This window comes from Orycteropus afer, unplaced genomic scaffold (genome assembly GCF_000298275.1).
Source record: "Orycteropus afer afer isolate SDZICR_OR568_19922 unplaced genomic scaffold, OryAfe1.0 scaffold00313, whole genome shotgun sequence".
Classification (NCBI taxonomy): domain Eukaryota; kingdom Metazoa; phylum Chordata; class Mammalia; order Tubulidentata; family Orycteropodidae; genus Orycteropus; species Orycteropus afer.
The window spans coordinates 2,037,962-2,061,896 of NW_006921900.1; the positions used below are offsets into that span (position 1 = coordinate 2,037,962).

General features: G+C 47.5%; 1 protein-coding gene across 1 annotated transcript in view; it reads left to right on the forward strand.

Annotated features, from left to right (window-relative positions):
• The window catches only part of RASGRF1 (Ras protein specific guanine nucleotide releasing factor 1), a 132,019-nt gene that overhangs the window by 30,571 nt on the left and 77,513 nt on the right, over window positions 1-23,935 (forward strand). Inside the window, exons 2-4 of the mRNA XM_007951826.2 lie at window positions 4,935-5,041; window positions 13,378-13,525; window positions 21,838-21,930. Coding sequence (XP_007950017.1) covers window positions 4,935-5,041; window positions 13,378-13,525; window positions 21,838-21,930 — 348 coding nt within the window. The remainder of the gene's footprint in view (window positions 1-4,934; window positions 5,042-13,377; window positions 13,526-21,837; window positions 21,931-23,935) is intronic.

The window sequence follows — 23,935 nt, forward strand, 5'->3', positions numbered from 1 at the left end:
TCTTTCCCTCTCCCTCTCTCCCTCTCTCCCTCTCCCTCTCCCTTTCCCTATCTCTCTCTCCCTCTCCCTCTCCATCTCTCCCTCTCCCTCTCCCCTCTGTCTTCCTCTCACTTTCCCTCTCTCCCTCTCCCTATTCCTCTGTCTCTCCCTCTCCCTCTCTATCTCTCCCTCCCCACTCTGTCTCTCCCTCCCGCTCCCTCTGCATCTCTCCCCCTCCCTCTGCATCTCTCCCTCTCCCTCTCCATCTCTCCCTCTCCATTTCTCCCTTTCCCTCTCCTTCTCTGTCTCTCCCTCCCCCTCTCCATCTCCCTCTCCTTGTCTATCTCTCCCTCTCCCTCTCTCTGTCCATCACTCCCTCTCCATCTCTCTCTCCATCTCCATCTTTCCATCTCATCACTCTCTCCATCTCCATCTCCATCTCCATCTCCATCTCAGTCTGTATCTCCCCTTCCCCTCATCTCTGGGGCCCAATTCCATGTACAGCAGAGTCTCATTCATTTGGCTGCCTGAAGTCAGGATTTATGATGACTCAGAATTTCTGAGTGGAAGTTTACTTTCCCTTAGTGAACACTTTCTACTAGTCAGTCGGGCTATGTGGTTGTATAAACCAGATGTCAGGGGGAAGGTTTACAATCACAGAGGGAACATACCACTCTCAAGTTATTTGAGGCACTTATAGTCTGACTCGGGCTACCTGGGGCAGTGACAACCCTAGTGGGCTGAGGCCAGCCCTTGGCTCTGACTTTCTTATGCCATTTTCTGGCTGGGTAGCCCTGGACAAGCAACTGTGTCTTGCCTATGCTTCTTCCATTCAATGGAGACAATATACTTAACTCCTAGAGTGGTTGTGTTTCTAATGAGGAACTTAGTACCATGCACAGTAACCAAAAAATAAAAAATAAAAAACTCACTGCCGTCAAGTCAATTACAACTCATAGCAACCCCTCCTTGGGTTTCTGAAGCGGTATCTCTATGGCAGTAGATTGCCCAATCTTCCTTCCGAGGAGTGGCTGGTGGGTTTGAACCACCAGGCTTCTGGTTAGCAGTCAAATGCCTTAGGCACTGTACCACCACTCCTTGGAACATAGTAGGTCATTAAATTTCCCTTCTTCTTCCATCTTAGAAGGAGCTTTGGTGGTGTAGTAGTTAAAGCTACTAACCAAAAGGTTGGTGGTTTGAATCCATAAAGATTTACAGCCTTGGAAACCCAGTGGGGGTCACCATGAGTTGAAATGATTTAATGGCAGTGAGCTTGGCTTTTCTGGTTTTCCACCTTAGGGGAGTCCCTGGGTGATCCAAATGATTAATACATTTAGCTGCTAACCAAAAGGTTGACAGTTCAGTTTCATCTAGAGGTGCCTTGAAAAAAAAGAGCCTAGTGATCTCCTTCCAAAAATCAGCCACTGAAAAGCTGTGGAGCACAGTTCTACTGTGACACCCGTGGGATTGCCAGTTGGGGCCCACTCTCTTACATTCCCCTAGCTGCCAAGACTGCAGGCCCTTTGGCCCCTGCCCAAAAGATGATCCAAGCATTCACCAGAGCCACCCCCACCCCCAGCATCTGTAGGTTGGTTGTTATGAGTTGCTTTTGAGACATTTCTGGGTCCTGCCTAATGCACCCATACCTACTCCTCTACTTCACCTCAGCTTCCAGCCCATTGGTCACTTAGGGTTTCAGAACTGTCTCCAACAAGGACAACAGATGCAGAACACTTGTTAGGAAGTGTGACAGTAGCCCAGGATAAAAGCTGCGGGCCTAACCTAGAGCAATAGCCATGGGGATGGAGGTGAGGCCACACGGAGGCTGAGCAGAAGGAGGAGGTAAGGAGCAGAGGAATTCTCTGAGTAGCTTGCACCAAGCTCTCTGCAGCTTCAGAAGCTGTGTTCCTGGTCTGAGGGGTGGAGAGCTGAGTGTCTCCACCTGCCAGAAGTCAGAAGTCTCTGGTGGCTGGGCTCAGGCTTGGGAAATCTCCTGGATTCCTACTTCATGTGAGACTTCTGGTAGGCACTGAGGTTGCAGGAAGACTTGCAGTACACAATCACGGCAAATAGCCATTTGCTTCTCCACAAAGCTGGGCCACTTGGGAAGAAGCCTCTGTTAGGAGGGAGGGGCCTCGGCAAAGCCCAACACTCCCTGCACCTCAGAGAGGGACCAGGCTGGCCTTGGAGCACCCCAGCCCCTCCCAGGACCTACCGCCCTGTAGGAAAGGAAACTTCTCCAGCCCTGGGAACTCAGCCTGGTGCCACAAATGGGCCCATCCAGCTCTGGCACATCTCCCTTGAGACTATAAGAGGACCCCACCACCCCATTCCAAAGAGGCCCTGTGTGTAAATGGAGAGTGTCCTGTCTCTGGGTTAGGACCTTGAGTATCACCCAACTATAGGCTCCTTGAGGTCAGGACCTTGCCTTTACCATCTTGGCATCCCAGTGCCAAGCCCAGGGCCTAAATATAGGGTGAGTACCCAGGGAAAGTTTGTTCTCCTGGCTTCTCTGCTTGCCAGCTATGTGGCTTTAGGCAAGTAGCTCAACTTCTCTGAGCCTCAGGCTTAACAGCTGTGAAACAGACATATAACACCTATTCCACTTGGTTAATATGGGAATAAATGAGCTCATGGACCACAAGCATCTGTACGTTCATCATCTCTTGAGAGATGGGGAAAAGGCTAGGCAGCCACTTGTAGCTCTGCTTTTAACCTGCATCTTTCTCTAAGTGGGGAGGGGACGCCCACTAGAGCCTTCTGAATTCACTTATTTGAGGCTGCAGCTGACATTTCATTCTATAGCCCCAGTTATCTGTTTCCTAGGAAACAAGAGAGACATTGACTCTGCAGCATCTCTCTCTCCCTCACACACACATACACATACACACAGACAAACACACATATGCACACACACTGCCTGCCACTGAGACTGACAATTAACAGAAATACAGTAAATGGCAGCAGAAAATAAAAATAGCTCACACCCTAAACTTTGTGGCACTGTTCCCTGACACTGGGCCCTGAGGGACAGAGGCTGGCACCCTCTCTGGCACAGCGCCTCACCCCAGGGCTGGTCTGCCAGGGCGTCTTCTGAGTGGGCAGACTGAGGACCCATCTCTGTACCCTATCTCTGCCTCCCTCCTCCTGTGTCTTCAGGACCAGACCCAGGAGCCCTGCAGTCAGGCCCCAACATTTGCTTATCTGACGTCTGGGTTAGTGATCCCTCTCCCAGCTTCCTTCTCCACCTTGAGGCTGATCAGCCAGCCCCTATAGGCAGCTTGAGACACAGGGACCAAAGAAACCGGAAATGTTCACCAATATGGCTCATAGTCACTCACAGTGTGCAAGTGCATCCCCTCCCCTACCCCTGATCACAAAGCTTGCCCTTTATCCTGCCAGTGCCCTACCCCAGTCTATGGCTCCACCACCCACCTAGGTGCTCAAGCAAGAAACCTGGGAATTGTCCTTACTGCTCTCCTTCCAGCCCATCCCTGCACCCAGTGCCACCATCCAGGCCCCTGACCTGCCTCATTCCTGCCTACCTGCCACTAAACCCACTGCCATCAAGTCAATTCTGACTCATGGTGACCCTAAAGGACAGAGTAAAACTGCCCCACAAGGTTCCCAAAGCTGTAAATCTTCAGAAGCAGATTGACTCATCTTTCTCTCATGGAGTGACTGATAGGTTTGAACTGTCAGCCTTTTGCTTAGCAGCCAGGTGCCTTAACCACTGTGCCACCAGAGCCCCTTCACCTGTCACCTGCCACTGGCATCCCTAATTTTTTCTGTGCTGTCCACACCACCCACTCCCTTCCAGGTGGTCTAGACTTCTGTGCTGCCCCCTCTATACTCTTCCACCCTGCTGAAATAAAACCCAGGACCAATGCACCATCCTCTGGAAGCCCTCCCTGATTTTCCTGGGCTAAATCTGTGGCTTCTCTATACTTCCCCCTACCCCCAGCCCTTTCTCCTTACCTCCATTACCTAGTGACTACATCACATTCATTATAGCAACATTTACATAGAGCTCACTAGGTGCCAGGCATTGTTCTAAGAGCTTTATATGTATTTAGCATCTATAACAATATGACACATGTCTAATGTCTGGCTCCTCTACTTTCCTGGGAGCTGAGGAGGGGGCAGGCACCACCTTTGACCCAGCTCTAAGTCCCCTGCCCCCAGCACAGGGGTGGGCTCTTGTGGGGCCATGTCAATATCCATTGCTCTTGTTGTGGTTGTTATGTGCCGCTGAGTCGGACCCGACTCATAGCAACCCCTTCTTGGGTTTCTGAGGCAGTATCACTATGGAAGTAGATTGCCCCATCTTCCTTCTGAGGAGTGGCTGGTGGGTTTGAACTGCCAGCCTTCTGGTTAGCAGTCAAGTGCCTTAGGCACTACGCTACCAGAGCTCCCTAAATAGATTGCCCAATCGTCCTACCAAGGAATGGCTGGTGGGTTTGAACCGCCAACCTTCTGGTGAGCCGTCAAGTGCCTTAGGCACTGCACCGCCAGAGCTCATTACTCTTACCAAGACCTAAAAGAGTGCTTAGCAGATTTTTGTGAAGCAGATTAAATGCATGCTGGATTCAACTGGTACTCTGTTCCCAATGAGATTGTCCTCTTGGTGTGTTTTTCTGCCTTCCTCCCTGCGTACTTGATGGTTTAAAACTGGATTTTTTTTTTTTTTTTGCGGTTTGTTGGCAAATAGGGCTTTGTGGGTTATGGTTCCTTCTTGCAACATCTTAAGCATAGATTCCATTACATTGTACAAAGCCTGTCTCAATCGAGAGTTGGAAACTGTTAAAGAGTGTGGCATCCTGACAATCAGAAATAATGAATCTGCCTAGCTGATGCAGCAGTGAGCACTTTGGAAAGCAGCTAGATTGATAGCAGGAGGTGGTGCTGGCTATGTGGACGCCCTGGTAATCAGAGATATCTTCTTCTTGGTGCAGCATTATTTCACGGTTAACTTCAGCCATGAGAACCAGAAAGCCTTGGAGCTGAGGACAGAAGATGCCAATGATTGTGATGAATGGGTGGCAGCCATCGCTCATGCCAGGTATGTCTACCCTCACCATGGATTGGGGTCCCACAGTCCAGCCAGAAAAGACACAACCCAAGGGCCCCATTTTTGAGCAAACTCAAGCCCCAGGATGGGGAGGGCAGTAAAGGATGAGAGAGAAGGGGAGAAGGAAAGCTGTAAAGAGGAGCTCTTGACAGGGTTCACCCTTTAAGCCAGAGCTCTGGGACTGCCCAGGTCCCCAAGAACTGCCACAGTAAATGAGAGACCTTAAGAAGCAATGGTCTCCATCAGACTAGTGTTTGGTGACACTTGAGGGACTAAGTGGGATTTAGTTTGATTAAAGGGTTTTATGGCTACCAAAGTCAAAATTCTCCAGGGCCATAACCCAGATGCTGTGTTGCCATGAACTAGTCCTATCTTCTCTCTGGGCCTCAGTTTTTACATACATGGACTGAAATTTTCTAAGCTTTGATGTTCAACGATTCTTGATCTGCTCCTCCCATACCCTAGCAGTATATGCCCCTCTCTGGAGGAGCCTCAGTAGGCCAGATAAGGAGAAAGCCAAGGGAAGTATATCTGCCACCCAGAATATGGGGTCCCAAGCTGGACTGAGCCTTTTTTGGACTCCTGCGGCAATTAGATTTGTGGGCTGGAGACCAGGCCCAAAGCTAACCACCCCATGGCAGAACTGAGTATTGTCAGAGGACAGAAGCATGCAGACTCGCCCTTCTGAGCAGTGAGACCTCTCAGTGAGTAATGGTGTGTTTCTGTGTCTATCTCCCCACAAAAGTGTGAGCTCCTGCAGGAGGGACCTTGTGTGATTCTTTGTATCCCCAGGGCCTGATAGAGACAAGATGCTCAGCAAATGTGGGTTGGAAGAATACAAGATGAATGTGTGGATGGAGGATGGATACAAGGATGGATGTTGAATTTATAGAAGGATGATTAATGGATGGATGAATGGAGAATGGGTGGTGTTGAAAGTATATGTGGATGATGGGTGAATCGATGGATGGTTGATGGATGGAAGGTTAATGAATGGATGATAAAAGAATGATGATGCATCCATCATGATAAGGATGGATGGATGGACTGATCAATCATTCAATATATCAGTCAATCCCAGGGTACTTCCTTGAGCTTTGGATCCATCCCTGTCCTCATTAAGTATCCAGTCTAACCATGGAGACCAAGTTTACACAGAAATCAATATAATCAGTCCCTATGCTGAGAATACAGAGATGGATATGACACAAGTTTCAACCCAGGGATATCACAGTCTAATCAGGGAGGTATTAGACATATATACAAATATCCTTCATACGTGAAAGCTGTGTTAAGTACAAATCACCATGGGTATATGAAAGAGAAAGACATCACTTCCACCGTCAGGCAAATGGGGGAATCTGGGGAAATCTGGAAATTGGGTGACATTTGACCTGAGTTTGGGGGGGGGGTCAGAGGAAGATTTAATGGGTTTAGATAACAGCATTTCAGATCCTCCAACCCCTACCCCTTCCCCTACACCCCCCCAAAAAAAAAGTCTCGAATAAAGGTACTTATACCATTTAGACTATTGAAGAGATAAAATTTGGGGGCCTAGAAGTAGATGGGGTTGGACAGTAGGCTAAGACAAGATCTTAAGTAGTGTTGACTACCCAGCTGAGATTCTTGGACCTCTTTTTGTAAACAGTCGGGAATCACTGAGGAGTGCTCCTATCAGGGGAGTAACGTGATCAGAGCAATAATTTGGATAGAAATTGCTGGTGGTGTAGATGACAGAATCTCATAGGGAAGAAACCAGATTTGGGGGAGCAGCTAGATCTCTGTCTCCCCAGCAGTAAAGCAGAGCCAATAGCAGGGTTGTCTTAAGGATCAATGAAATTATGTATGTCAAGGGACTTTATAAGCTGTGAAGCATCATAGAATTCTCATTTGTTATGCATTCTGACAATCAGGACTACAGTGATTTAGAAAGTCAATTAGTAAAAAAAACTTCCTAGATGCAATAAGATACCATTGGACATACACTAAGATGGCTAATGGTAAAGACCAACAATACCAAATGTTAGAGAAGGTGTGGAGCAGCCAAAACTTGCCTACATTTCTGGTGACAATGTAAAATGGTACACACACTTTGGAAAATTGTTATACAATTTCTTAAACAGTTAAACATACATGTAGTCTATGGCCCAGTGATTCCACTTCTTGGTATTCATCCAAGAGAAATGAAAAAAAATGTCCACAAAAAGCCTTATGTGCAAATATTCATAACAGGTTTATACAAGACCCAAAACTAGAAATAACTGTGCCTATCAACACAAAAATGGATAAACAAATCATGATACATCCACACAATGGAATACTACTCAGCAAGAAAAAGGAACCAAGGAACCAACTACTGATACAGGGGGGCAGTGAGGATTCAGTGGTAAAATTATCACCTTCCATTGGTGATTCCCAGCCAGTACACCTCATGCACAGCCACCACCTGTCTGTCAGTGGAGGCTTGTATGTTGCTATGACACTGAACAGGTTTCAGTGGCCCTTCCAGACTAAAATAGACTAGGAAGAAAGACCTGGCAATCTACTTCTGAAATATCAGCAATGAAACCCTATGGATCACAACAGTTTGATTGTGTTGTACATTTGGTCACCATGAGTCAGGGACAGCAGCTAACAACAACACTGATACATGTAGCAAGATGGATGAATCTCAAAAACACTACACTGAATGAAAGGAGTGAGACACAAAATAGTACATGCTGTATGCTTTGAATGATAGGAAATTCTAAAGAGACAAAACCAACTTGTGGTGATAGAAATCACAACAGTGGTTGTTTCTGGGATGGGAATTGACTAGGAAGAAGCATGAGAGAACTTTCTGGGGTGATGGAAATTTCTCGTAGCTCCATTAGGGTATGTGCATCTATCAAAACTGATCAAACTATAGACTTAAGATCCATGCTTTCTACTACACATACATCAAACTTCAAATTTTAAAAGTAAATGGTATACGAAAGAAGGACACAGGGAAGATGTAACTACAGGGAGGAAGTGGGTAGAGAGCTGTTACATTGTGGGGAATTGCAGTCAATGTCATGAAACAAAATGTGTGTGAACTGCAGTATGGAAAATGAATTTGCCCTGTAAACTTTCAATCAAATCACAATTAAAAAAAACTAAAAAAAAAAAAAAAAAGTAAAGTAAATGGCATATATATGTGAATATATTCAGTTCTATTGCTCCATAACAAATTACCACAAACTTAGCAGCTTAAAACAACACCCATTTATCAGCTCACAGCTCTGTGGGCCAGATACTGACACAGCATGGTTGGTTCTCTGTCAAAAGTATTATAAGACTGCAATCAAGGTGTTGCTGGCCTGGACTCTTAGCTGAGCTGGTGAATTCTCTGCTTCCAAGCTGATTCTTATTGTTGGTCAAATTTAGTAATTTGGGTTGTAGGACTGTTGTTCCATTTCCTTGGTAGCTGTCAGCCAGGGGTGGCTCTCAGTTCCTAAAGGTCACTCATGTTCCTTGCCACGTGGTCCCCTCCATCTTGAAGTCAGCAACAGTGTGCCAAGTCCTGCTCCTGCCTCATATCTCACCTTTTTGTGACATGCTGGCAATAACTCAGTTTTAAAAGGATCATGTGGGTAGATCAGGCCCACCAGGTAATCTCTCTATCTTAAGGTCAACTCTGCCATATGACATAATCTAAAAGGGAATAAAATCCATTGTATTCAAAGTATGGTAGTTAAGTTGTGTGTCAGCTTGGCTGGGCTATGGTTTTAAGTGGCTGGGCAGCTGGGTATAGTTATTCCCCATGATAAGACTGGTAATTAGCTCGATGGTGGAATCTACTGGAGCCACTGAGTAGCTGCCTTAGGGATGTAGTCTCCTTCCAGTATATAAGGAAAAGTGTTGAGAAAAGTGTCTGAGCTTTTTGGCATGCTTGGATCCTGCGTATAGCCAAGTCTTCATTCTGCAGCCTGCCATATTTCCTGCCAATCTTGGGACTGTCTCTGGACTTGAACTAGTGGCCTGCCATATTGTTTGGTAATCTTGGAACTGTTTCTTTTTTTTTTTTTTTTTTTTTTTTGTCAACCTTGGGTTTGTCAGCCTCAGCAGCCAGCAGCTGTCTGAGTTAAGACAAGCCTCCAGCTTCAGTGGGCCAACAGCAAGAGGCAGAGCTGAAACCCAAAGCTGAGGGGCTTTCACCCAGCCCCTAGAGCCAGAACTTTGAACTCAGACTTCTAGCCTCCTAGACTGTAAAAGAATAAACTCCTGTTTGTTAAAACCATCCATTTGTGGTATTTTCTATTAGAGTGGCGCTAGGTAACAAAAACACATAGTCCCAGGGATTATGCAGGGCATGTACATAGGGGCTGGGTGGTACAGGAAATCTTGTGGGCCATCTTAGAATTTTGCCTACTTAGAATTTTGCCATCTTAGAATTCAACCCATTTGACAGACACGGACAGTGAGACTCATTGTCACCCAGGGCATGGGTGCCTGAATGGAGATCAATAGGGCTCAGATCCTGACTCCCAGCGTAGGGTTCTGTGACTCCCAGGTAATGCAGATTCATCCCAAAGTAGAAGCCTGTCCTCCCCATTGGAGATAGTGTGAATCAACACCATCTACCTTTGAACCAAAACCTCTCCATACACATTGTCCATTTGGAAGCTGGGAGATGTATCCATTGGACATGCTGATTGTTTCTCTTCCCTAGCTCAACCCTGGGAATGTGGGTCAACCCATTGGTCTCAAAGGTATGCCACCCATTCTGTCTGAGTGTCACTGGTAAGGGAAACCGAGTCAACTTCCCTAGAATAGTTGCCATCGTAAGCCATCAGACTCTTACTTGGGGGAGCTGGCCATATGATTAGAGGGAAAACTATAAATGGTTCTTTATTGATGCCAACGACTTTATTTAACCTCAAACTTCAAACATCGTGTGTATGTGTATGTGTGCATGTGTGTGTGTGTGTGTGTGTGTGTGAAGGGAAAGACTGGCTCTCTTCCACAGCCATACTGAGTATTAAGTATTTTTACATACTCCTAATTTAGTTTTTATTTACATAGACATATAGATAGATTCTATATACAAAAATAAACACTGTAGTATATTAATATCATACAGAGACACTCTGTACTCTTACACTGTATCTGTAATAGGCCAGTATTATGGGATGCCTCTGTGGTATGTGTATATATAGCCATGTATAAAATGCAATATAGGGTGTATTGTATACTCTGCATTTCAGTGAGGATAACTAGATGCCAAACCATAGATGGTCATGTGGGGGAGGAGAGTAAGAAATGGATTGTTGGGGGTTTCAGCCAGATTCCAGCTCCAGCTGTGGTGCTAATTGACTCTTGTTTGGGACTTCCCCCTCTCTGAGCCTCAGTTTCTTCATTTGTAAAAGGAGACAGTTGGTCTTTTAAGATATGAGTTCCCTTCTAGCACTGGGAGTCTATGAAAACAGTACCTGGGCATGGAGGTGCTCTGTAAATCATTATTGGATGGAAGGGAGGGCGAGAGGGAGAATGAGAGATTGAGAGGGAGAGAGGAAGGGGAGGAAAGAAGAGAGAGGTGAGGGGCAGAAGGGGAGGCAAGCAGAGCTGAGACACTATAGCTTCTGATTTTGAATTCGGATTAGGCCAATGCCATTAAGGCGATACCATCAGATACCATCGGCAAGAATAGACTAATGAAGGAGGTGTGTTTTCACACCCCTGGAGGGAGGAGAGGTGTCGTGGTGTGAAAACAGGCTCCTTCATGGTCTCAGCTGAATTTCCTTTGCAAGTGAATACAATTAACTCTCTTGGGAAGTTATGAAAAAACTTTAAACCTGAATATTCTAGTTAAAATTCATCTTAATAAGAGAAGCACAAAATCCTCTTTTTAATAAAAAGCAGCAAAACCAAAGACTTCTGTCTTACAGCCTGTTATTTACCTTTAAGGGGGGAAAACAAAACTGTAGTGTTGGCAAGTGGAGGACAGTTGGGGACCCAGAGAGAGGCCCAGTTCCTGGCTGGGGGCAAATGCCAGACTGTCAAGGGTTAAAGAAGGGGGAAAAAGTTGAGAAAATAGGACAATGAATGAAGCTGTTCTTTCAACAAACCTTACATCATAGTGGAGAGAAAGGGGGTAGGAGCCGGAGAGAGAGTTAGGAAGGAGGGAGAGTTAGGGAAAAGCTTGGTTTAGTCCTAAGAGAAGAGCAACTTGAGCAGCAGGAGCGGCTGGTAATACAGAAAAGAGAGGCAGTACCTGAGGGACAGAGACCCTTGAGGAGGGGACAGACATAGGACCCTGAACTTGGACACATGTTCACTGAGAGGGAAGGGAAACTGCAGTTACTATAGTTAACAATTACCCAGCACAAGCTCGAGGTGGAGCACTGTGCTTCACTTATGTCGACTCGCTTAATCCTCACAGCAATTCACTGAACTAGGTACAATTATTATCCCCATTTTGTGGAGGAAAAAACTGAGGCACAGAAGTGACATGATATTTCCAAGGTCTCTTGGTCAGTGGGTATAGGAGCTGACACTGGGCCAAGGCAGACTGGATGTGGGTGGGTGGCCTCAGCCAGGACACTATGCACACATTAGAGAGAGTGTGTGTGTGATATGCCATGGGGCTGGCCAGGGTGTGACAGAATGCGAATGAGATACAGGTTCTGAAGTAGGAACAGGATTGCCTCAGAGGAAAGCCTGAGGGAGTGAAGTGTGCTGTTAACTATGAGGTGGTTTGGAGTGAGCAGAGTCCTGATAGGGACCCCAGAATGTTTCAAGCCAAGGCTGGGTATGGGAAGCACAGAGCTCCCCACTGCTGATGGTCTGAGAACAGAGATGCAAGACTGACCCATAGGTGGGGTTCTGCTAGTAGTAGGGAGAGAAGGATAAGGGTTGGGGAGGAATTGAGGATATGGGCAGAGAGAGAGTGAAGAGGAGACTTCTAGGGTGGCTGTAGGCTAGAGCAAAAATAGATGGGACCGATATGATAGCTAGACAGAGGGGTCCAGAAACCTCTAAACTTTCCACCAAAATCAGTGTCTACACTGTCCCTGTCCCCGTGTAGATGGGCACCTCCTCCTGGGATGCTAGAGTCCCCCTTCTCAGAGCCTCTCTGCCCCATGAGGCTGGACCTTGGAATTGGGTTTTGCTCCAGTGCTGATACCTTCAAATGGCCCTGTTGATGTTGTAGGGGATCAGAGAGAGACCCAGACCTAGAATGCAGGGATCCAGGCTCTGCCTGGTGACCTTGGACAAGTCATTGATCCTCTGTAGTCAGAATCTTCCAAGTCTTCCTGCATACTGCCACTTTGCAAGACTGAGTCATGAGAATTTATAAGAGTCTTGGGACTAGTATATGCTCACCCACTGGGGCCCTCTCTGATCTGGGCTCACCTAACCATCCAGCCCTGTGACCAGGTACCCCGAGGACAAGCCTTCCACTTGAGGCTGCCCTCTGATGAGCATGTGTCTACAGCATTGCGTTTGGAATCAGAAAGCCTGGGTTCCAACTCAAGGGCCTCTGCCTCCAGGAAGCCTGCCCTGATTACAAGTCCTCACTGCTGGCCCTGCCCTAAACCTTGCAGCACTAACAGCCCATGACACACCATATGGCACTCGGATGTACAGTGCAGGTTCTATAGATGTCTCTCACACAGTGGAATGTATGTCCCCAACTCTCCATGTATCCCAAAGGGCTTGACACATCCATCCACCCAGTCATTCATCCATGCAACAAATGTTCTCTGAGTGCTTTCTAATGCCTGGTGCTATGCTCAGCCCTAGGGGTACAGGAGCAGTCAACATAGACTTGGCCCTATCATTGGAGAATGCAGAGGCCAGTGGGGAGCCAAACAAGTAACTGGACAACCTTCAATTGGTGTGGCTGGTGCTATGATGATGGAAGCCCAGGGTGCTGGGGACTCCCTGAACAGTCGGGGGGGGGGGGCAGGGAAGACTTTTCAACTGGAATCCAGAGCTAGCCTAGAAAAGAGGGTAGAGGTAGCCCCAGGAAAAGACAGAGGGAGGAGGCATGTTTCAGATCAAAAACCTACCTGCGCAAAGGCCCAGGGGAGTGGAGGAAGGGGGTTTTGTGTGTGTGTAAGACAGAAGGAGGATGAGAACTAGACAAGTTGGAAGAACCAGAGGTCAGCATGTGAGGCAGGGGCTTGGGAAGGGGAGTGCCAAGCAGTAATCACGGCTGCCAGATTGGGTCCTGAGTACTACATCTGGGAGTTGGAGCTTTCTCCTAAGTGCAGGTAGGTGGGTAAGCCCCACTTCTGGTTGGACCTCCAGAGGACAAGGAGGCAGTATCTTACCTGCCATGTCCATCTATCTGTCCACAGCTACAGGACCCTGGCCACAGAGCATGAAGCACTGATGCAGAAGTACCTTCACTTGCTGCAGATCGTGGAGACGGAGAAAACCGTGGCCAAGCAGCTCCGGCAGCAGATCGAGGATGGGGAGATAGAGATCGAGCGCCTGAAGGCAGAGGTGACTGTCAGCAGGGTGGGAGGAGGCTCAACACCTCCAACTCTGGGCTCCTGCAGGCTCTACGAGCACCTGGGTCATGCTGGGCAGGGAGGACCAGCCCCCAGCTGCAGCTCTGTTGGGGGCTGGGGAAACCTTCCACCCCAATTCATGGTTAACAGTAGACCCCAGAGGGATTGCACCCAGAGACTACTGGGACATGCTCGGTGTATGTTTTGGGCGTGGATGAATGCCCCCACCAAGTCACCTGCCTAAAGCACCATGGTGCTGCTAGCCTGGGGCCTTGCCCCACATGAGACATCATGGGACGCACTGAGGCATATGTTCCTGCACTGAGGCCCCTGCAGAAGGCAGAGGATGACAGTGAAACATGGGTCTCCTCCTGCTGCCTCAATCCATTTGCTGCCCCAGCAAAGGGCTGCAGAGGTCACTGGCAGGGACAGAGAGGAGGAGTCTGAGGAGGCCAAAGTATGGGGAGCAAGCAGGAGGCAAGAACATGAGTGAGCAGAGGCTCTAAGCCGTCATGCATCCTCCATTATCCTATCAGTCTTCACTTAAAAAACAGGGATTAAAAGATAAAATTATTACAGATTTGAAGATGGACACCACAGAGCTTTAAACCCCTAGCTCAGAGCCTTTCTGAGCATGAGACCCTGTCACATGTGAAACCAGCCCTGTCTGGAATATTCAAAAGTCCAAAGGCACCGATTCCACCTTGTCCTGCAGCAGCATAACTCTGCACTGCTGATGGTAACATCAATTTGGAACTTCAGATTCAATGCCCTGCCTCTAGCCCAGCATCAGGCAGGTGCCTGTGCATGTACACACACACACACACACACACACACACACATTTCCCTACTCAGTCCTCGTGACCATGCTGGTAGGATTGATCACCCTTATTGTACATGAGGAATCAGGTTCACATAGCTCAGAAAAGGCAGAGCTGGGATTTGAACCCAGGCCTGCCTGTCACTTGCTAGTCTTCCCACTATACTCACAGCTCTATCAGGGAGCCCAGCTCAGGGCTGCATGGTCTCTAAACTGTCTGGTTTATCCTTGGATTAGTCCCACTCTGAAGTCAGCCCCTGGGATCTCTTAGACCAACACAGATCCCTGAATCCAAACTGAGCCCCTGCAAGGGGTCAAGGAAGGAGTCTGGCTCCAGTCCAGCTTATTTACTTCATGATAAAGGGTGTCTTCATTCATTCCTTCACTCACTAAATACTTAAAATCACCTAACCACTCATCTAAAGGAGCCTTGGTGGCACCGGGGTTAAAGCATTCTGCTATTAATCAAAAGAGCAGCGCTTCAAATCCACCAGCTTCTCCATGAGAAAAAGATGTAGCAGTCCACTCCCATAAAGATTACAGCCTTGGAAACCCAGTGCGGCAGTTCTCCATCCTACAGGATTGCTGTGAGTCGGAATCAACTCAATGGCCAGGGATTTAACAACTGACCTCATCCCCATCATCAAGCACCCTCCTCTCCAGTCCAACAGCCCAGACTCTGCACATGCTGGTGCTTCTGTTTGGAATGCCCTTATTATACTCATTCTTCCTCACCAGTAAAATCCTACCAAACTGAAATGACTTCTCCTCAGGATACCTTCCTCTGAATGTGCCACTGTCCTCTGTCCCCACGGCATTTCCACATTCAGCACACCACTTTAGGGCCACCTCCCTGTGTGTCCATAGGGCCTTCCAGCTGGGCAGGAATTCCTGGAGGGCAGAGTCTGTGTCCTTGATCACACTCCCCCTTATGTCTGGCATAAGTGGGTGCTCAGTGAGGGCCTGCTGCACCAATGAACGACAGGCTCTGAGGTCAGCACAATGGATAGGGAAGTTTTTACACTTAGGGTCTGATCACAGTGTGATCAGTGCTGTCATAGAACTTGCATTGTGAACCCAAGTCCGGAAATGAGTCATTCTATAGCCGAGGAGGGTGTAAGTTCATGTCTCCAGTGTCCTTGAAAGGCTTCAGGGGTTTGTAGGGGAGAGAAGGGGTGGGTGCAAAGGGCAGAGCCCCTTTGATGCTGGGGAGCAAAAGCAGGTCAGTAGTGAGTATGTGAGTGGGTGTGTGTCAAAGTGACAACAGAGGCCCATTTGGTGGGAATTTAGACCAATGCTTCCAATTGTATGCATTACTCTCCAGGGCAAAATATTTTTTAAAACTTGAAAGAAGACCAATTAGGTAAAGCTTTCTGGCTATAGTTAGTTTTCTCCCTTTCCCTCTCTGCCTTACACAAACACACACACACATACATTATCCCACAGGTTAAAGGGCCCCTTTTCCCTCTAAATGAGTTCCAGGAAGATAAGGACAGAGCTCATTTTCTAGGAATTAAGCCATCAGGAGAGTCCCTGGGTGGTCTTCACACTCAGATGCTAACCAAAAGGTTGATGGTTCAAGTCCACCCAGAGATACCTTAGAAGAAAAGCCTGGGAATCTCCTTCCTAAAAATCAGCCATAGAAAACCCTATGGAGCACAGTTCTACTCTGAACACATAGGATGTCATCAGTAAGAGTTGCTTCACCAGGAACTGGTTGGTTGGTTAGGCCATCAGGTAGACGAGAAGGAGGCACTGAGAAGCCAAGTAAGTGATCAGTGACCCCAGTGATGAAGACAAAGGCTCTTAGAACACCAGAGCTAGGAGGAATCAGAAGACAAAAACATTGAGGTTGGTAAGTCCCTTCAGCTACTAAGTGCTGGAATCCGGGCTCCAACTTGAATCTTCTGGCTCCAAATCCTTGGTCTGTGCCTGCCCTACCACAATATACATCTTCCCCAGTGAGGAAACAAGCCTGATTAAAGGTTGCCTGGATGGTCCCAAGTTCTCATGGTCCATCTTTCCTTTGATATTTGAATAAAATTCCTCAAGCCCCCAACCTACATATGTTTAAGGATTCCCAGGGTGCCTACATTCCCCTGGTCACCTCTTGCTTTCAGGTTGTGCTCTTCTGATTCATCACATCACTTCCCATAGCAGCTGTCCTCTTTTTGTTCTTGGTCTTTACTCCTCTTTATCCCTTGCATGGTTACCACATTATCTGTCAGGATGGGCTAGATTGTGCAGCAATAACAAGCAACTCCAAAATCTTAATGGTTTAGAAACTCAAGGTTGATTTATCCATCACACTGTATGTCCACTGTGGGTTCTGCTGAGGGCTCTGCTTCACAACATCCTCCCTCAGAGTCAGGGACATAGGCTGACGGGTCTTCCACCATCAGGAAATTCTCCAATCACATGCAGGGGAAAGGAGCATTGCAAGTGGTATGTCTGCCCACATTTCATTGGACAGAGCAAGTCACATGATCATGCCCAACTTCAAAGCATCTGAGAAACACAATTCTGCCAAGTCCAAGAACTAGAACATCAGCAGAAGCCCTAAAGATTACCAAACTGTCCACCTCCTTCATTCCCAAAGCCCCATGTCTCAGGCTGTTGTACGTAACAGACTCTAAAAGATTTGTATACAGTGGAGGAGGCATATTCCACCACAGAATGAAAAACAGCTTAAAAATGCATAGAAGACATCCCTGCCTACAAGTCTTTCAGCCTTTCCTGTTGTTAGCTACCATTGAGCCCTGACTCATGGCAACACACAATGGGATCAAATGGTTATAACCCATAGGGTGTTCATTGGCTGATTTTCAGAAGTAGATCACCACGCCTTTCTTCCTAGTCCATTTTAGTCTGGAAGCTCTGCTGAAACCTTTTCACCATCAAAGCAATAAGTACATAACCACTGCCAGATGGGGGATGGCTGCACATGAGGTGGATTGGCCAGGAATCAAACCAGGATCCCCCACATGGAAGGCAGGAATTCTACCTCTGAATCACCACTGTCCCCTCATACTGTAATGATTTCTCACTGACATCCTCTCTCCTCACATTCCCACATGCCTTTTTTGTTGTAGTTCACAGTCTCTTTTTTACTGAGACATTCACCCTGCATCCAGTGATGTGTTGGGGCCAGCCCATTATCAGATTGCAAGAGCCAATTGTTAATTTTCCAAGAATTTGCAAGCTGGTTGTTAAACCTTGGGTAGCTTAAAATGGGCTGAGGTAGGAGTGTTTACACCATAGATATTGGCAAAAACTACAAATCAGGGTTTTTCTTTCAGAGAGCTGGCATTTAAGCATTTACCAGCACACCACTGTGTCTGCATCTCATTTCAGTACCAGTTATGTAATTTGTGGGGCTCAGTACAAACTGAAAATTCAGGGTCCTTATGACTTTCAAGATGGCAATAGTAGAGTATTAAACCAAGTGTTGAGTCCTTCTGAGCATGGAACTCTGTGAGACTGCACAGATCATATCCCCATAAAGCCTGCCTGCCCTCCCTCTATGCCTTCCCTGCACTGGACTTCCTCCGACCCCTAGCCATCTCTCTATATAGGTAGCAGGAGATCACACCTAAATACTATAATTTTAATTTGCAAAGAAACCTATCTCTGTCTTGGTCTCTTCTTTCCCATCTAAACAATGCTATCAGCCCTTGCCTTGCATAACCAAAAACTCCATCAAGGAACCATCTAAAACAAAGAAAACATCTACCTCTGAGAAGAATCTTCTCCTTCCAAGAGTGCTCAGTTTGGCACCATTTCATTTTTTTAAATAGCTAGTTTTCTCCCATTTATGATTGGAAGCAAATTTGGAGAGTGAAGGGAAGCTTTCAAGGGCAATGTAGGAGTTAAGAGATTGTTGGAATATTTTATTGGCTTGGTAGCCCTCAGACTCCTAAAGGTTGACTCTGAAAGAAACTGCAGTGATTTTTAGTTCAGGGTTTAAAGTAAAAATTTACTCATGGAATCTGTTTTGCAGACAAACTTTGACATAGAACTCCAATATATAAAATAAGTAAATAAGGGGGACTGCTCTGGGGGAAGTAGGAAATGGAAGTGCTGACCCCTCCTCACACATCACCTACCCTCACCAGGGCCCACCATCCATGCCTTGACCCCATACACAGCTACTCTGTTTCTTTTCCTAACCTCTATCTATCCCATGCACCTGCCACCTTGGCACACAATACCCTGTCATACACCTATGCTTCTGTTCATAACATCCCCTCCACTCTAATACTGTCTTTCCCATAGCCCATATGTTGAACTCCTACTTATCCTTCAAAACCCTTGCCACTTTTCTGGTCAGACCCTCTCATGGCAGTGGGTACATGCCTCTGGTCTTCCTTGGAGGATTATAAAATACCTCTATGGCTACCTGACCCCCTTCTTCAGAGAGCATGACTGGAAGCTCCTCAAAGTCAGGGATCTGACTTACCCATCTCCAGCTCTATCTCACCAGTGCCCAGCATGGTGCCCAGCACAGAGACATCCTCAGGACATGCCAGTGGGGTTGGCAAAACACAGAGGAGTGCCTCTTGGGCTTGGAGGAGACTGAAAGGAAGGAAGGAATAAGAGAGAGCTGAGTTGTGTGACAGCTGTTTAAAAAGCAAGAAATGCAGAAATCCTGAGCAAAGCTTTGGCTGCTAACATAGTGAAAAAAAAAAAAAACTGGATCAATTCCACCACCAATTACTAAACCAAGTAAATACATTGCAGATTAAAGAAAGTATCTCCAGAGAGGGTGGGGCAGGAGCCAATGTGCAGTGCCCAAAAGGAATGTGACAAATCAGTACTAGCAATCTGGGGATGTCAGGTGGCAGGGCCAGCCCAGATGCCACATACTGAACCCAGCATGGAGTCAGGCAGCCACAGCTGGACTCCAGCCAGTGTGTTGGGGTATAAGGCAAAGGTCAGCTCCTCATGGCCGCCTTTAACAAGGGTGAACTGAGCCAGGCCTGGATGGCCACCAAGCAAACCAGGGTCTGAAGCAAATTCATTCCCATAAAGCACCTGCCAAGATTAAAGAAAGATAGCCTCCATGAGCCCACCAGGAGCCCAGGGTTCCCGCAGCCACCCCCCTGTACTGGCTTCTAGCAGGGATGACCTTCACACCTAGGGCAGGGTGCCCTGCTCAAGACTTCTGCAGGGTTCCCAGGCTTACAACTCTCCAGAGCTTTGCCCACCCAGACCAAGCCTTAAATAAAGACTCCAAGGCTGCTGGTATTGCCTGTGCAGGTAGCAAAGCGCCTGACCTAATTGCATCTATTTTTTGCCCTGGTCCCTGCTGAGTGAATGTCCTGGAATGCCTCTCTTAGAGAGAAGGGCGCTGTCAGTTTTAAATACAGATGACTCGCTCCCCCAGGACACACCACCAACCTAAAGAGAAAAGGATGTGTGAATCCCAACACTGGCGAAGAAAGCAGACTGTTTGGAGGTGATAATCAGCCACCAGGCCAAAGGTGGAGGTGTTGACTATCTTGGAGAGCTCTGAGAGTGAGTGAGTGAGTGAGTGAGTGTGTGTGCATGTGTGTCCCTTAGCCCTTCAGAGTGCAGATCAAAGAATCAGCCTTTATTTCAATGTGCAATGTTCTCAGAGTATCAAAGGGGGGGGGCGGGGGAGCGAGAAAAGCCCTTCTCCGCGCTGAATATTTCTCAGTTAGATATTTTCAGCCACACTTCAAGTAGAGGCAGGGGTAATTTTAGCAACCAGGGAGTGGAGAGCGGGTAACTGTTCCATTTTGCTTTCAAAGTGTTCGATGTGCTCAATTGTGAGGGCCCATTCATTCTTTGGTTCAGCAAGTGGCCTTGAGGGGACAAAGCCACGTGTTCTGAAGAGGCAGCAGCACCCAGCTTGGTGGCAGTGTTTGTAGGATCCCCTGAGTTACTATCTTTAGATGTGTGGGGATCAGTGACTGCAGTATTTTCCTTTAGTGGAAGTTTTCATTGCTAGCATTGTTATGATTTAAAAAAAAAAAATCATTTATACATCTAACAAGAAAGCGTTGTGTGCCAGGCACCAGGCACCAGGCACCAGGCACCAGGCTAGGCACGGGAACATGTCAGCAAATTAAACAGCAGCAGTCTCCTCTCCCACAGAGTTCAGGGCAGAGATGGAAAAGTAACCAGGCAATTGCAGCACTTTCTGGGGGAGTCCACAGTGCTGAGAGAGAGCCCTTATGAAGGGCGCCCGACAATGAAAAGATTCGTAGAATCAGGAGTGGTTGGAAGGAGGCCAGCCCTGTCCATCTGAGGGTCCCAGCACCAAAGCCACAATGCAGCTTCAGGTTCTCCTTCTCCTGGCACCACTCCCTTGTTTTGTTCTTGCAGCTATGCCAACCCCTCTGATTCCCAAATCAGGCAAATGGATTGCCCCCAACCCTATAGGACAGAGTAGAACTGCCCCAGAGGGTTAAATGGAGATTTTTAGAGCAGCTCAGATGTTAATCCTAAAGGCTGTCCCATTGCTCTTGTTATCTGCCCTAGCACTGGCTGATTCATAATGACCTTTGAATAATAGAACAAAATGTTGCCCAGTCCTTCATCATCTTCATGGTCGTTGGTATGTTTGAGTCCATTGTTGTGGCTATTGTGTCAGTCCATCTCATGGAAGGTTTCCTTTGCTGTCACCAATCCTGTACTTTACCTACCATGATGTCCTTTATCTAGCAATTGGTCTTTCCTGTTGATGTGTCCGCAGTGAGTGAGTCAAATCTCACCATCCTCGCTTCCAAGGAACATTCTGGTGGCATTACTCCTAAGATTAATTTGTTCATTGCTCTAGGCCAGTAGTTTTCAGATTGCACTTAAAAGATGCAGCATAGTGCCTAAGGCACTTGACTGCTAACCAGAAGGCTGGCAGTTCAAACCCACCAACCACTCCTCGGAAGGAAGGTTGGGCAATCTACTTCCGTAGTGATACTGCCTCGGAAAGCCAAGAAGCAGTCACTATGAGTCAGGTCTGACTTCATAGCACGTAACGACAACAACAGTTCAAAGAAGTGCCTTGGGGCTACCCAGGGATGGGGAGTCAAGGAAACAGGGATTCACCCAGAGCCACGCGTTTTTATCTGATTTGTATGCTGGGGTTCTAGGTACCATTTGAAAGAACTAATGATTTCAGAGAAAAAAGGTGGGAATGGGAGAAAAATCACAGATTGAGGCCAAAGCTTTGAGATGACAAATGAGGTGCCTACATCCAGGATGGGGAAGGACCTGGAGCATGGTCATTCAGCTAGTGAACAGCCCAGCCAGGCCTAGAACCCAGGTGGACTGGTTCCCTTTCCAATACCCATTGTCGTTACATGGATGTCTGGAATGTGTCTGTTCAAACAACCTAGATGCACAGAGCAGAAGACACTGTAGGATCATTGGCTCTTGGGGAAGACGAGAGGCAAGGTCCTCCTTGTCACAGTGTGCCTACTGGTGGCCCTCTCAGCAGCTGACCTGTGTTTCTGTTGCAGATTGCCTCCCTGCTCAAGGACAATGAGCGCATCCAGTCCACCCAGACTGTCACCCCCAATGATGAAGACAGTGACATCAAGAAAATTAAGAAGGTCTGTACCGTCCCATGGGCTGGCAGAATGGCTCCAGAGGGCTTCTTGGCACACCCCAGGGTCAACACTTCCTTTCCCACTGCCACCAGGGCTTGCCATCTACCCAGCCTCAGCTCCAAAGACAGAGAAACAACAGCCCCTTACCCTGACTGTCACCTCGTCAAGCCATTTCTTCTGGTTATCCCTTGAGCTAGAGTGATTCAGCCCCATTTTATAGATAAGAAAACTTAGGCTCCAACAGAGGAAGGAGTAGATAGAGCCAGGACAGGAACCAAGTCCTTGAGCTGGGAACTCTCCCCACAGCACCATGCAGCCCCATCAAGAGCTCAAGGCCACAATTCTCCATTTTCCTTTGCTGTTACCCCCACACACACACCCCACACACACCCCACCCCCACAGTTAGCCAAACAGCCTTTGGTGCCCAACAGACCTCAGCATGGGACCCCATAGTCAATCCCCACAGTGTGTCCCTGAAACAGAGTCCAGAAGAGGCAGACACTTTAAAAAGGTACCAGAGGAATCCACCCAAGCCAAGGTAGTGACCAATACCATGATCCATCCTATCGGGCTGAAAGAGGGGGTTGAGAGAGGGAAAGAGCATTAAGAAGGGGCATGGGAGCCTGATATACCCTAAGAAAAACAAATGAAACCAGAGGATCCTATTCTTTGAGGCCACAAAACCACCACCACTCCACCAGGCCACCCAGCTGAAAGCTAGCATTCCATGGGATAACTTCAGCCTACCAGTGTGTTTGAGGTTTTTAAGCTCACACAGTTATTTGGCTTTTTTTTTTTTTTTTTTTTTTAATTTGTTGCCAGTGTTTTAAAGCTAAACATCTCACATAAAAATCTAGATTTCTGATTCCTCCTGAGAATAGAAATAGCTAGCATTCTTTAGTCACTTTCAGTGTGCCAAATGCTATTCTGAGAGTTTATGTAGATTAACTTGATCCTCACTGAAAACCTTCTGAGGTTTTGTTACTGTCTCCACTTCACATATGGGAAAGCTGAGGGACATGGAGACAATGACTTGTCCAAGGTCACACAGCTAAGTATTTGCAGACTCATGTTCACAGCTTGGCTGCCCAGCTCCAGGGCCCATGTGCTCAATCCCTGGGCTACACGCCTCTTGGAAAAGCAGAAGGTCCAGCAGCCCCAGGCCACTTCCCAAAGATGACCACAGTCCAGTTACTGCCCCCGTTAGGTCCCCACTGGCCAGCTTCATACATTTATAGGAACTGCCTGGCCCCTGCAGGCATTTGAATTTGCTACACAGGACTATTCCAAGCCCACCCAGGAGGGATGTCTGTTTTCCTTCTCTGCTGTGGCCTGACTATGCTTCTTAGCTCAGCCCTGCCCACCCCCACCCCACTACCACCTTTAGCAGCCATTCTGGTTGGAGCTTTTTTAAAAAAGACCAGGTGAAATTCACCTGTCATCGTGCTGATTTCACCCTCTTGAGAATTTCTGAGGGGGGTGCAAATGGTTAACACACATGGCTGCTGACTGAAAGCTTGGAAGTTTGAGTCTACCTGGAAGCACCTCGAAAGAAAGGCCTGGCAATCTACTGAAAAATCAGCCATTGAAAACCCTGTGGAACACAGTTCTGCTGTGACACACATGGGACTGCCATGAGTCAGTTAACTGAACAACAGCTGGATTTGGGAGACTCAGAGCAAGCTCCACCCTCTCTGAGAAAGCCCTTCCTACCTTCCAAGATAGCTGTTAGGGCTCCCATGAGGCCTCCCATCTCCACGGCAAATACCGTCGACTATGTATCTGCTCACTCGACTGCTAACCAGAAGCCTGGCGGTTCAAACCCACCAGCTACTCCTCAGAAGGAAGGTTGGGCAATCTACTTCCGTAGTGATACTGCCTTGGAAACCCAAGGAGGGGTCGCTATGAGTCGGATCTGACTCCACGGCTGTGAGTTTGGATTTTTTACCTGGCCAATCTGTGGGAAGAGCTCTATATTTGTGCCCATTCTAAAGACAGGTGATCCCA